The sequence below is a fragment of the Melanerpes formicivorus genome, unplaced genomic scaffold (assembly GCF_026170545.1).
Source record: "Melanerpes formicivorus ecotype bairdi unplaced genomic scaffold, bMelFor1.0.p_v2 SCAF_52, whole genome shotgun sequence".
Classification (NCBI taxonomy): Eukaryota; Metazoa; Chordata; class Aves; order Piciformes; family Picidae; genus Melanerpes; species Melanerpes formicivorus.
Window position 1 is genome coordinate 4,363,592 of NW_027142404.1, and position 12,820 is coordinate 4,376,411.

The 12,820-nt window shown below is 48.5% G+C and overlaps 1 protein-coding gene across 2 annotated transcripts in view; it reads right to left on the reverse strand.

The window, feature by feature from the left end:
- IFTAP (intraflagellar transport associated protein) overlaps positions 1–12,820 on the reverse strand; it is a 112,415-nt gene that overhangs the window by 88,496 nt on the left and 11,099 nt on the right. For both annotated transcript variants that reach the window (XM_068160768.1, XM_068160766.1), the window contains exon 2: positions 1,410–1,551. In XM_068160768.1, coding sequence (XP_068016869.1) covers positions 1,410–1,551 — 142 coding nt within the window. The remainder of the gene's footprint in view (positions 1–1,409; positions 1,552–12,820) is intronic.

Sequence of the window (12,820 nt, forward strand, 5' to 3'; positions counted from 1 at the left end):
GTAACCCTGCTCTGCCTCAGCTTCAAACCATTCCCCTTTGGCCTGCCTCTAGACACCCTCATGAAAAGTCTCTCTGCAGCCTTCCTGGATGATCCCTTCAGGTACTGGAAGGCAGCTCTAAGGTCCCCCTGGAGTCTCTTCTTCTCCAGGCTGGACACCCCCAGCTCCCTCAGCCTGTGCTCACAGCAGAGGTGCTGGAGCCCTTGGGTCATCTTTGTGGCCTCCAACAGCTCTGTGTCATTCTTCCGTAAAATTAAGAAACTAAGAGCATGATCTACTTTCAAGTCTCTTGCACTGCTCTGCTGCCAAAGTGCTCAGTGTCTGCAGTGGCATTTCTGCAGGTCATCAGAATGCAAGCCAGCACCTTTGGGTACTTCTATAGGAAAATCAAAGTGTGAGGAAAACAAGCGGAGCTTTTTTTGTTTCCATCAGCATAGGAAGCTGCATTTCTAAGCATGTCATTCAGTAAAGCTCTACCTTTTATACAGTTTCTAGTGGCAAATGCTGTAGTGGCAATGGAAGTGACTGAAGACATGCTGAGGCTTTTTGCAAGCGCCATCATGACATGCAGCATGCTCCTAAGGCAGGGTATCAATCCTATGCAAAGAAGACCAGAACCTCATTTTCAATCCTCTTACCTCAGCCCCAGGTGTCTCCTTTCTCTACTATTTTTCACTGGGAGGAGAGAGAGAAGGTTGCCACAAGATTACTCCTATGGCAGCTTCAGGTCCCCCACTGGTTTTTTGCTCAGTGTCTGTGACTGACACTTAGTTCTGCCTGAAGGACAAGGACAAGACAGACTTCTGAGTGCCAATGAATGGAGCATGCCACATGGTGTAATTGAAAAAATATACAGTGCTTCTACAATAATGCAAGGCCATCATTTTTAGCTGCAAGCTCTGGTAAAGAGAACTCTGAGTAATACGGGTCTGACATTTATTTTTATGGCACCTGACTTGGTCAAAAAAGGGCCACCAAGATATCAGAGTGCTGGAGAACTTCCCCTATGGAAACAGGCTGAGAGAATTGGTGCTGTTCAGCCTGGAGAGGCTTTCCAGTACCTCAGGGGGTCACAAGAAAGCTGGGAAGGCACTTTTTACAAGGACTTGCAGCGATAGGACAAGGAATAATGGATTGAAGCTTGAGGAGGGCAGATTTAGACTGGAGATTAGGAAGAAATTCTTGAGAGTGAGGGTGGAGAGACACTGGAACAGGTTGCCCAGGGGGACTGTGGATGTCCCCTCCCTCTGAAGCAAAGCTGTCCTTAGTGATCCCACCAACGGCAGGAGAAATGAAAATACCGCAAGGATTTGCCTAAGGTCACAAAGCAAGTGATGAGCAAAACAACACCAACTGCTCCTGCTTCCCATTTCAGCTTCCCTTCCTGGGAGGTGTGGGAAGCTACCTACCTTTCAAAAGGTAAGTGAATGTACTTAGAAACTCTTCATACGACTGCTCATGGCTGCTAACAAACTGATCGAGGATGCTGTTGTTCATGAGTGGTTCTCCCATGATGCACACCCTGACAGTCAAGTAGGGGGCTGTCTGCTTCTGCAAGAGAAAGAAAAGAGTCTTGTGGACCTGCAGGCAGAAAACAAATCAACTGAAAGAGTCTCTAATTCAGATAGGTGAGCACCAGAACAACAAAGTCTTTTGCTCTCCATGTGAAGCTGTAATCTTGTCACTGGGACTTTGCAAATTTCTCCCCAGTTGGACACAGGAATTTTAAGTGCAAAGGGAGAGCCCATGAGCAAAGTGGTCAAAGTCACTTTGACAGAAAGCTCCCCAGGAGCCAGCAATAGTTGCTGGCAGCCCGAAGGGAATGATGTCCTGGGCTGCATCCAAAGCAGGGAGAGCAGCAGAATCAGGGAGGTGACTCTGCCCCTCTGCTCTACTCTCCTGAGACGCCACCTGCAGCACTGCCTCCAGTTCTGGTGCCCACAGCACAAGAAGGACACAGAGCTGCCAGAGAAGGTCTAGAGAAGGCCATGAAGGTGATCAGAGGGCTGGAGAACCTCCCCTATGGGGACAGCTGGGGCTGTTCAGCCTGGCAAGGAGAAGACTCCAGGGAGACCTTAGAATAGCCTTCCAGTACCTGAATGGGGCCTATAAGAAAGCTGGGAAGGTACTTTTAACAAGGGCTTGTAAGGATAGGACAAGAGGGAACAGATTGAAGCTTGAGGAGGGGAGATACAGACTGGAGATTAAAAAGAAATCCTTCACAGTGAGGGTGGAGAGACACAGGTTGCCCAGGGAAGCTATGGCTGCCCTCTCCCTGGAGGTGTTCAAGGCCAGGCTGGCTGAGGCCTTGAGCAACCTGGGCTGGCGGGACGTGTCCCTGCCCATGGCAGAGGGGGTGGAACTAAGTGGTCTTTAAGGTCTTTTTCAACCCAACCCATTCTATGAATCATCTACAGATGAAATGTCCCCAGGTAATATGGGCTGTAGAAGTGCCAGCCTCCCTGTGGCGTTCGCTCCCCCTCAGGTTCAAGCTGCTCAGTTTTAGAACCTCTGCTTCTTTGCAGGGAAGTGATACTACTGTTGGAGTTCACAAGTGGGACACCTGTACACTCCAAATGTGGAACGAACCCATCATCCTCCAGGTGCACCCTCAAAGCTACTCAACCCAGATTTTGGAGGGCCTGTTAAGTCATGCTGCTGTGTGTGGATAAGCACACAGGAGAGGGAGGCTATGATGGAACAAGGCAGCCATGTAGGGAGGTGAGCACCTGTCTCAAGAAGGGAACAAATGCTAAGAGCTGAAGGAACTGCCCCAGAGGCTTTTATGGACTTCAAAGCTTCGCTCCTCAGTCACACAGCAACAACCTTCCGGCCCATCTGCATCACTTGACCAGTCTCTGAAGGGAAGCAATGGCCCTGAAATAGCTCTTGGTGGAAGATGCTGAAGTTAACCTTGCCCTTCACTTAAGAGAGCTGTTTGACTGCTTTTGAGCAGCTGTGGTATGCTACATAGGTAACAGTAGTCTCAATTTTTAATACATGTAGGACCAGCATACTAGAAGCAGAGCAACCCAGGCGAGGGCGTGGACACGGGTAACTGGCACATTGCCTCACGTGGTGGCAAAGCATCCAGCAACTGTAAATTATGAGCTTGCATCTAGAAATGTGATAAAGGTGCAAGAATGGCATTAGACCCCCAGTGCTTGATTTTCACGTGTCCCCATGTCTCTCCTCTTTCATTTACAATGCCATTAAGAATACGGGTTTGGGGAAGGAAAGCTTAATTCTTCAGCCAACCTTCCACAGAGCTTACTCTCAGGCAAGGTTGCCAATCCTGATTTTGAAATGAAATAAAAATGAACAAGAATTGCTCAGAGCCCAGAAGAAAAATAAAGCATGACCCCTATGTCAAATTCTCATTTTGTTGCATTGCAAACCTTCAGTTTTGTAATGTTTCACAAAAGCCAAACAAGCATTGATCTCCCTCTAACTGACCAAATAGAATATGAGATTCAGGAGGCTCTCAGAGTGGGTCAATGCAAATTGCAGTGGTTTCAGAGGGAAACTTCCTCATTATTGTTCAGTTATTACAGTCATTATTGGATGGAAATTTCATTATCTGAAAGACTGCAGTGAATCGTAAGGCAAAGAAAGAGAAAGGTGACAACAACAAAGCATTTCTCTAATCAAGCCCCTGGTAATAACAACCTTTTGTGTTCCTTTGGCATCTGGCTTCTAGAATCTCCAAGTCCTTTATAAACACTAATGAAAGAAGCTTCTCAACTGTCCCATGAGGAAAAGCAAACAAATATTATTCCCAAGAAGAAATGAGAAAAACCAAGTCACCAAGAGTTTCATTAAATGGCTTAGGTTGGAAGTGACCTCAAGATCATCTACTCCAACCTCCTTGCCATGGGCAGGGATGCCTCTCCTGGTTGCTCAAGGCCTTGAACACACCCAGGCAGGAGGAAGCCACAGCCTCCCTGGGCAGCCTATTCCAGAGTCTCACCACCCTCAAACTGAAGAACTTCTTCCTCAGCACCAGTCTAACACTGCTCTGCCTCAGCATCAAACCATCCCTCCTTAGGCCTGTCTCTAGACACTCTCATGTGAAGTTCCTCTGCAGCCTTCCTACAGGATCCCTTCAGGTACTGGAAGGCAGTTCTAAGGTCCCCATGGAGTCTTGTCTTCTCCAGGCTGGACACCCACGGGTCTCTCAGCCTGCGCTCACAGCAGAGATGCGCCAGCCCTTGGATCACTCTTGTGGCCTCTTCTGGATTCATATGAGTTATAAACTTATAAAAAGATCAGAGGAGGACTTTCAGGAAAGTTTAACATTGCCTCACTCTGAAATGCTTTAGGAAGCTAGCAAATTGCTATGCAGCATGTATGGGGATACTTCTATCCTTAATCAAGCTGAATGGCAGCTTCCTAGCAAACGCCACATTCTACAGCCACCAGCTGCATGGCCTGAGTTTAAGCATCCATCCCAGGTGTTACCAAACCGCTGCCACTCAGCTCTCAGCCTGCTGCACAGCCTGTGCTGCCTATGGAGCTCGGGAAACTTTACCTCAGACTTTAACATCCCCTGCCAGTTCAGCTGTAGAGGAGCAGCGGTGCGACACCACTTCAGTACCTGGTTTTCAACCCATTGCAGCTGGCTGGGAAATGCCAGTGCCGAGTTCAGCCTGATAAAGCTGGGGCCAAATTACAATGGCAAAATCCTGAAGAGCCGCCTTGTGAAAAAGCAAGCCCTGGATGCTGGGACAATCATAGAACTGTAGAATCATAAAGGTTGGAAAAGACCTCCAAGATCGTGAAGTCCAACCTTGTACCCAACAGCACAGTGGCCACCAGACTATGTCCTAAATTGCCACATCTATTCATTCCTTGAGCACCTCCATGGATGGTGACTCTGCCACTTCCCTGGGCATCCTGTTTCAATGTCTGACAACTCTTGCAGCAAAGAAATTCTTCCTCATACCCAGCCTAAACCTCCCCTGGCACAACTTGAGGCCATGGCCTAATTTTCTCAGGAACAAAACCTCATCCCAGAAGACTTTGGGACAGGGAAGGTTCCTAGATAAGAAGACCTGAGTACAGCAGGTCTCTTAGCCACCAACACAGCATTAAAGGAGAATCTCCTGATGTATGGGGATTAGAACTCATCCCCAAAGGTTTTAGACACACCTTTCATGGAGCATGCATCTTTTGATCTCGCACCTGCTTCATCCAAACAGGCTTGCTATAAAACAGGGCACAGAAAAGTCCCTGGATATTCCAAGGGAACAAATTCCCTTCTCAAGACCAACAGCTCTTACATAAATAAATAAATAAATAAATAAATAAATAAATAACGCAGAATGGACCAAATTTTCACCCAAGACAAATCAAATCATGTCCTGGCCACATCCAGAGGAGTCTTGCCAGCAGGGCAAGAGAGGGGATTCTGCCCCTTGACTCTGCCCTGCTGAGACCTCACCTCCACTGGTGCCTCCAGTTTTGGTGTCCCCAGCAGGAGAAGAACACAGAGCTGCTGGAGAGAGTCCAGAGGAGGCCACAAAAACGATCCACGGGTTGGAGCTGCTCTGTTATAAAAATCTCCCCTCAGGAGTGAGGGGCAGAGATATTCATAGAAATATTAATAATTTATTTATGTGCAAACTATGCCACAAGCAATTTACAGCCCAGGTATTCGGCTGGAGGAACTCTCTCTCCAGAAAGCACATATCACAGTATCACAGTATCACAGTATCACTTAGGTTGGAAAGGACCTCGAGGATCATCGAGTCCAACCTGACACCGCAGACCCCATGACTAGACCATGGCACCAAGTGCCACGTCCAATCTCCCCTTGAACGCCTCCAGGGTCGATGACTCAACCACCTCCCTGGGCAACCCATTCCAATGCCGAATGACTCGCTCGGTGAAGAACTTCCTCCTCACCTCGAGTCTGAACCTCCCCTGGCGCAGCTTGAGACTGTGTCCCCTTGTTCTGGTGCTGGTTGCCTGGGAGAAGAGGCCAACTCCCTCCTGGCTACAACCACCCTTCAGGTAGTTGTAGAGGGCAATAAGGTCACCCCTGAGCCTCCTCTTCTCCAGGCTAAACAATCCCAGCTCCCTCAGCCTCTCCTCATAGGGCTTGTGTTCAAGGCCTCTCACCAGCCTTGTTGCCCTTCTCTGGACACGCTCAAGTGTCTCAATGTCCTTCTTAAACTGAGGAGCCCAGAACTGGACACAGTACTCAAGGTGCGGCCTAACCAGAGCAGAGTACAGGGGCACTATGACCTCCCTGCTCCTGCTGGCCACACTATTCCTAATGCAGGCCAGAATGCTATTGGCCCTCCTGGCCACCTGAGCACACTGCTGGCTCATATTCAGGTGGCTGTCGATCAGCACACCCAGGTCCCTCTCTGTCTGGGAGCTCTCCAGCCACTCCGACCCCAGCCTATAGCTCTGCATGGGATTGCCATAGCCAAAGTGCAGCACTCGGCACTTGGACTTGTTGAAAGCCATCCCATTGGACTCTGCCCATCTTTCCAGTCGGTCGAGGTCCCTCTGCAGAGCCTTTCTACCCTCTAATTGACTAACATCTGCCCCTAACTTTGTGTCATCTGCAAACTTGCTGATGACTGACTCTACCCCTTCATCCAGATCATCAACGAATATGTTGAAGAGGACAGGGCCCAGCACTGATCCCTGGGGGACACCACTGGTGACTGGCCTCCAGCTGGATGCGGCACCGTTCACGACCACTCTCTGGGCCCGGCCCTCCAGCCAGTTCCTAACCCAGCACAGAGTGTAGTGGTCCAATCCACAGGCTGACAGCTTAGTCAGCAGTTTGCTGTGGGGGACGGTGTCAAAGGCCTTGCTGAAGTCTAGGTAGACCACATCCACAGGCCTCCCCACATCCACCAGTCGGGTCACCTGATCATAGAAAGAGATCAGGTTGGAGAGGCAGGATCTGCCCTTCCTGAATCCATGTTGGCTGGACCTGAGCCCTTGGCCATCCTTCAGGTGCGCAGTTATTGCTGCCAGGATAATCTGCTCCATCACTTTCCCTGGCACTGAGGTCAGGCTGACTGGCCTGTAGTTTCCAGGTTCCTCCATCCGACCCTTCTTGTGGATGGGGACCACGTTGGCCAGTTTCCAGTCATCTGGGACCTCACCAGTGAGCCAGGACTGGAGGAAAATGATGGAGAGTGGCCTAGCTAGCACATCCGCCAGCTCTCTCAGCACCCTAGGATGGATCCCATCTGGTCCCATGGACTTGTGGATATCCAAGTGGCTCAGCAGGTCCCGAACTAACTCCTCATGGATTTCCAGGGTATTACTCTGCTCCCCGACCCCAACGCCCAGCTCCGGAGACCACTCGTCCTGAACTCCTGCCTTGCTGTTAAACATTGAGGTAAAGAAGGTGTTCAGGACCTCAGCTTTATCCTCATCCTCAGTAACTGTGTTCCCCTCCAGGTCCACTAGGGAGTTCAGGTTCTTCCTGCCCTTCTTCTTATTGTTAATATATTTATAAAAATGCTTTTTATTATCTTTGACTGAGGTGGCCAGCTTCAGTTCCAGCTGGGCCTTAGCCTCCCTAATTTTATTCCTACATAATCTAACAGCTTCCTTGAACATACCTCGAGAAGCCTTCCCCTCCTTCCAAAGGTGATACAGCCTCCTCTTCCCCCTTAAATCCTCCAGGAGCTGCTTGCTCATCCAGGCTGGTCGCCTTCCCCGCCGGCTTGCCTTCCGGCACATGGGAACCGCCAATTCCTGTGCCTTCAAGAGCTCCTGTTTGAAGTAGGTCCAACCCTCCTGAACCCCTTGGTTCATGAGGGCTGCTACCCAGGGGACTTTGCAGACAAGTTTTTTAAATAGGCTGAAGTTCGCCCTTCGGAAGTCCAAGGTGGAGGTTCTGTTGGTGCTCCTCCCAATCTCCCTGCATATTGAAAACTTCACTATCTCGTGGTCACTGCACCCTAGGCAGCCTCCCACGATCACATCTCCCACCAGCCCTTCCCTATTGCAGAACAGCAGGTCAAGCAGAGCCTGTCCCCTGGTAGGCTCGCTTAACAGCTGTGTCAGGAAGCAGTCCTCCATTCGTTCCAGGAATCTTCTGGACTGCCTCCTCCCTGCTGAATTAAGTTCCCAGCAGATATCTGGGAGGTTGAAGTCACCAACAAGGACAAGATCAGATGATCTTGAGACAGCCTCCAGTTGCTTGTAGAACAACTCATCAGCCGCCTCATCCTGGTTGGGTGGTCTGTAACAGATTCCAATCAGGATGTCAGACTTGTTAGGTTGTCCTCTGATTTTGACCCACAGGCTCTCAACTACCTCATCTTCCACCACAAGTTGTGTGGCAGAGATTGACTCTCTAATATACAGAGCCACCTTCAACAGTTTACATGAATTAGAGAATTCAGAACTCCAGAAACAAAACTAACTCGGAAAGAGGCAGCAGGGGGTCAGTGACCGGCAAGCCCAGGACCCAGAACAGCTTGGCACAGCCTTAACAGAAACCCACACAGAAACGCTCGGCTTACTCGCGAACTAAGGATTCTGTGCGATCTTAAAGCCCAGAAACTGGGGAGCAAAGAGCAGTAGGACAGAAAGCTGGGGAGGGGGCTAGAGCACAGCCCTGTGAGGAGAGGCTGAGGGAGCTGGGGTTGCTTAGCCTGGAGAAGAGGAGGCTCAGGGGAGACCTTACTGTGCTCTACAACTCCCTGAAGGGAGGTTGTAGCCAGGTGGGGGTTGGTCTCTTCGCCCAGGCAACTAGCACCAGAACAAGAGGACACAGTCTCAAGCTGTGCCAGGGGAGGTTTAGGCAGGATGTTACGAAGAAGTTCTTCATAGAAAGAGAGATTGCCCATTGGGATGTGCTGCCCAGGGAGGTGGTGGAGTCACCATCCCTGGAGGTGTTTAAGAAGAGACTGGATGAGGCACTTGGTGCCATGGTTTAGTTGATTATATGGTGTTGGATGATAGGTTGGACTGGATGATCTCAAAGGTATTTTCCAACCTAGTTAACTATTCTATTCTATTCTATTCTATTCTGTTCTGTAGAAATATGTTACAGTGTGTTGGACATGAGATATTTCTCTAGAGTGTAGCCCTGGGGGAAGGGTTTGGAGCCCTGGTGGTTGAGGATGTTAAACTGGAGAGTGAGGCTGGAACTGGGGTGGGAGATGTCTTGGTGCCAAGCATAGGATGCAGTTTACTGGGGAGAAGCTTACAGGTTCAGTTTGGCATAGGGGTGGTTCTGGAGGAGGGACAGATGAGGGTCAGAATGTTGCAATTGAGCATTGGGGATGAGGCAAGAACTGACCCAGAGATTTGACCGACTGAAGAAAATAGAGGGGGTTTAGACACTGAACCTATGCAAGTAACTCTGGAAGTAACCAGAACATCCAGAGTGGGGCATTGTCCCATACCTAGAGAAGGAGGGGAGGGATTGAAGCTGGTTGTGGACTGCCTGCTTGGAGATGACACCTTGGAACCCTGTGTGTTCCCACATAACACCCCCGTGTTGCCAGTGAAGAAAGCAGACAGAGCTTGTGGCTTGGTGCAGGACCTGTGGGAGGTGGGTGGGAGAGCAGTGACTCACTTCTCGTGGTTTCTGGTCCCTGTACATTGCTGAGTCACATACCTCCAAGTCATGCATGGTATAGTGTGACAGATCTTGGGGATGCCTTTTGGGCCTGCCCACTGGTTGAGAATAGTGGAAATGTATTTGCCTTTGAGTGGGAAGATCCAGTCGCTGGGAGGAAGCAACAGTTGCCCCAAGGTTTTACAGACTCTCCGGCTTTGTTTGGTCAAACCTTGGAAAGGTTGCTGTTGAGGTTTCCACAGGAAAGGGGTGTTTTGGTCACACAATGTGTAGATGATTTATTGATCTCAGGAGAAGGGAAAATTGAGCTTGGAGGGACTACTTGGGAAATTTGGGATTGGGAGTATCTAGGGGTAGACTGCAGTTTGTGGAACCTGAGGTTAAATATTTAGGACATGGGTTAAGTGCCTACCTTTGGCCCTGCTTTGGCTCAGGACACAGCCAAGATCTGATGTTGGTGTATCACCCTATGAAATGATGTTTGGGTTACCTGATTTACAAGGCAGGAGGGAAACAGCCCGTTTATAACACAGCTAATTATGAATCAGGGGACAAAAACATTAGAAAGTATGTGAAGGCAACTGGGAGCACTTTATAACATTTATGGACTCAAGGGATGTTATCTCAGCCAGTTCCTTCAGATTTCCAAATCCACGAATTTAAACCAGGAGAGTGGGTTACAATAAAAATGTGGAAAGAACAAACACTCACACCTCAGTGGGAAGGTCCCTTTCAGGTCTTGCTTACCAGAGAGACTGCAGTAGGGGTGGCTGAGACAGGATGGATACACACAGAGCGAAAGGACCCGTGGATCCACCCACCGAATGGACTGTGGCACCCCAAATGGAGGGCCAAAGGATGGCAGTGAGACAAGTCCTGGTATCAGAACAGGAGCGGTAATGGTCCTTGCCTGGAAACATAACAAACTAGACAGAAGGGGGCATTGAGAGAGTCCAGGAAAGCAAGTGGTAAAACCTCCCTGGATGAGGGAGCAGAGCATTGGTGGGGACTGAAGGAGGCAAGACTGGGCAGGCCTCTGTAATTGCCACGAAGAAGAGCTAGAACCATGGCTGAGGGCAGCAAGCCCAGAGGTCATGTGAGTGGAACTGCAAGGCAAACCAGACTTCTCATTCCCAGGATTCTATTAATCCCCTCCCATGGAGTAGGAGACCAATGTACACAGGGAACAAATGCTGTCACTTAGACTTTGGTATATCTTACTCACTATGGTTATAAAAACCACACTGGCTTGATCGGTGGAGTCAGGCATGGGAATGACAACATTTGGGGACAACTGGATATTTGGGCTACAAATTTATAGGGCAGGAACAGACCCAGGAACAATGGAACACCTTAAAGTAAGGGAGGAAATGTCCTCAGGCAAGGAACATTAGTTGTTATTCTACTCCTTTTACCAGGGACTCGAAACTGGAGTAAAATCTGAAACACCTGCAATTGCCAAGTATTTGTTTACTAATCTAGCTCAGAATATAGCAAAGGCCTTGGATGCAACTAATTGTTCCATGTATGGGGAACTAACATGGGGGAATAGTGGTCTTAGAGATCAAAGGCATTCACTGGGAGGCAAATTTTGTTTTTTTTTTCCTTTTTAGGAGGAAGAGACAAGCCATAAGGCAAGCCTGTAGAAGATGCCTGCCTTTCTGTCAGCCTTTCTGTCAGCTGTGCTTTTGTGGGGAATGACTTAGATTGGGAAAGAGAAGCCAGCTCCCCTTTATCCACATAATTCCTTTGAGGATAATGAGTTTGTTTTGTTACCAAAATCTGTTAAGTGAAGCTTTTAATTTGAGCAATTGCTGGGTTTGTGGAGGGCCTCTAGGGCTATCCAGCTGGCCTTGGACCTCTACAACCCTCACGCCAGGGCAAATCATGAGCAGTTACAGTGAGACCAACAATACTGCTTGGGAGAGCTGTGGAACATGGCCTGTTCAATTCCCTGCTGCAGGGAAACTGTGACCGTTTGAGGCTGTGCCTTTAAGAAAGGGAGAGTGCTGGGACACTCTGGCTGAATGTTTTGGTGAAGAAAATGAAAACATCGATATTCTAAACGAATTTCATTGGTAGATTGGTGGAATGCAGTTTTAAGTTTTAGAGCAGCTGGAGTTTTTTCTCAGTTCGCTCCTTTCCTTCTCCCTTCCAGCTTGTCTGCTTCTGGGCTCCTTGCCAGAGTGACCTTGAACAGCTAAGCAACTAATCCTACTAATAGGCCTACTAGAATTCTGCTTTATTAATAACTGCCTTTTTCTCTCTTTCTAGCCCTTTTTGGGAAGAAGGGAGGTAGGGGGAGAGAGGGGAATACAGGGGGGGAACCCTCCTCCTCCAGAGGGAATTTCGTTCCTGTATTATTGTTTTTTTTACTTTGCTGTATGTTTCTGTATATATATTGTAAATACTGTATAAATTGTATTTCTAACCTGATTTTCCACATTGCTTGTAAAATATAGCATTCCTTCCGCTTCTCCAGCTGAGTTAGCTGTGGGTTTTTTTTCCTCTTTGTGGGGGAGAAAAAGCTTAGGCCTTCTCTCTCAAACCACCACAGAAATTTTGTTCAAACTGCACCCGAGAAGGAGGAGTGTCACCGACAAGGTGACTACTGAAAGGCTTGCTCTTGGTGTGTCGGAGTGCCATAATAAAGCTGCATGTAGTAGGAATTTTGGGGGCCACATGGAATCCTAATGAGTTGGTAACAGGGGCACGGGAACCAATTTACAACCTGAACCACGTAATTCACTTGCAAGCAGTTCTGGAGATCATTTCCAACAAAACAGCCACTGCTATGGAGCTCTTGAATCAACAACCTTGAGAGATGCACACTGCAGTCCTGCAACACTGCATGGTTCTGGATTACGTACGGGCTGAAGAGGAAGGGGTATGTGGGAAACTAAATATTTCTAATTGCTGTTTGGAAATCTGAGATGAGGGTGAACTGGATACACAACTGACCACAGGTATCAGAAAACTAGCCGATATTCCTATCCAGACACGGACTGGCTGGGATGTTGCGCACCATGGATAAAGCGACTCGAATAAAATAGAGTAGAGTAGAGTAGAGTAGAGTAGAGTAGAGTAGAGTAGAGTAGAATAGAATAGAATAGAATAGAATAGAATAGAATAGAATAGAATAGAATAGAATAGAATAGACCAGGTTGGAAGAGACCTTCAAGATCATCATGTCCAACCTATCACCCAACACCACATAATCAACTAAACCCATGGCACCAAGCACCCTATCAA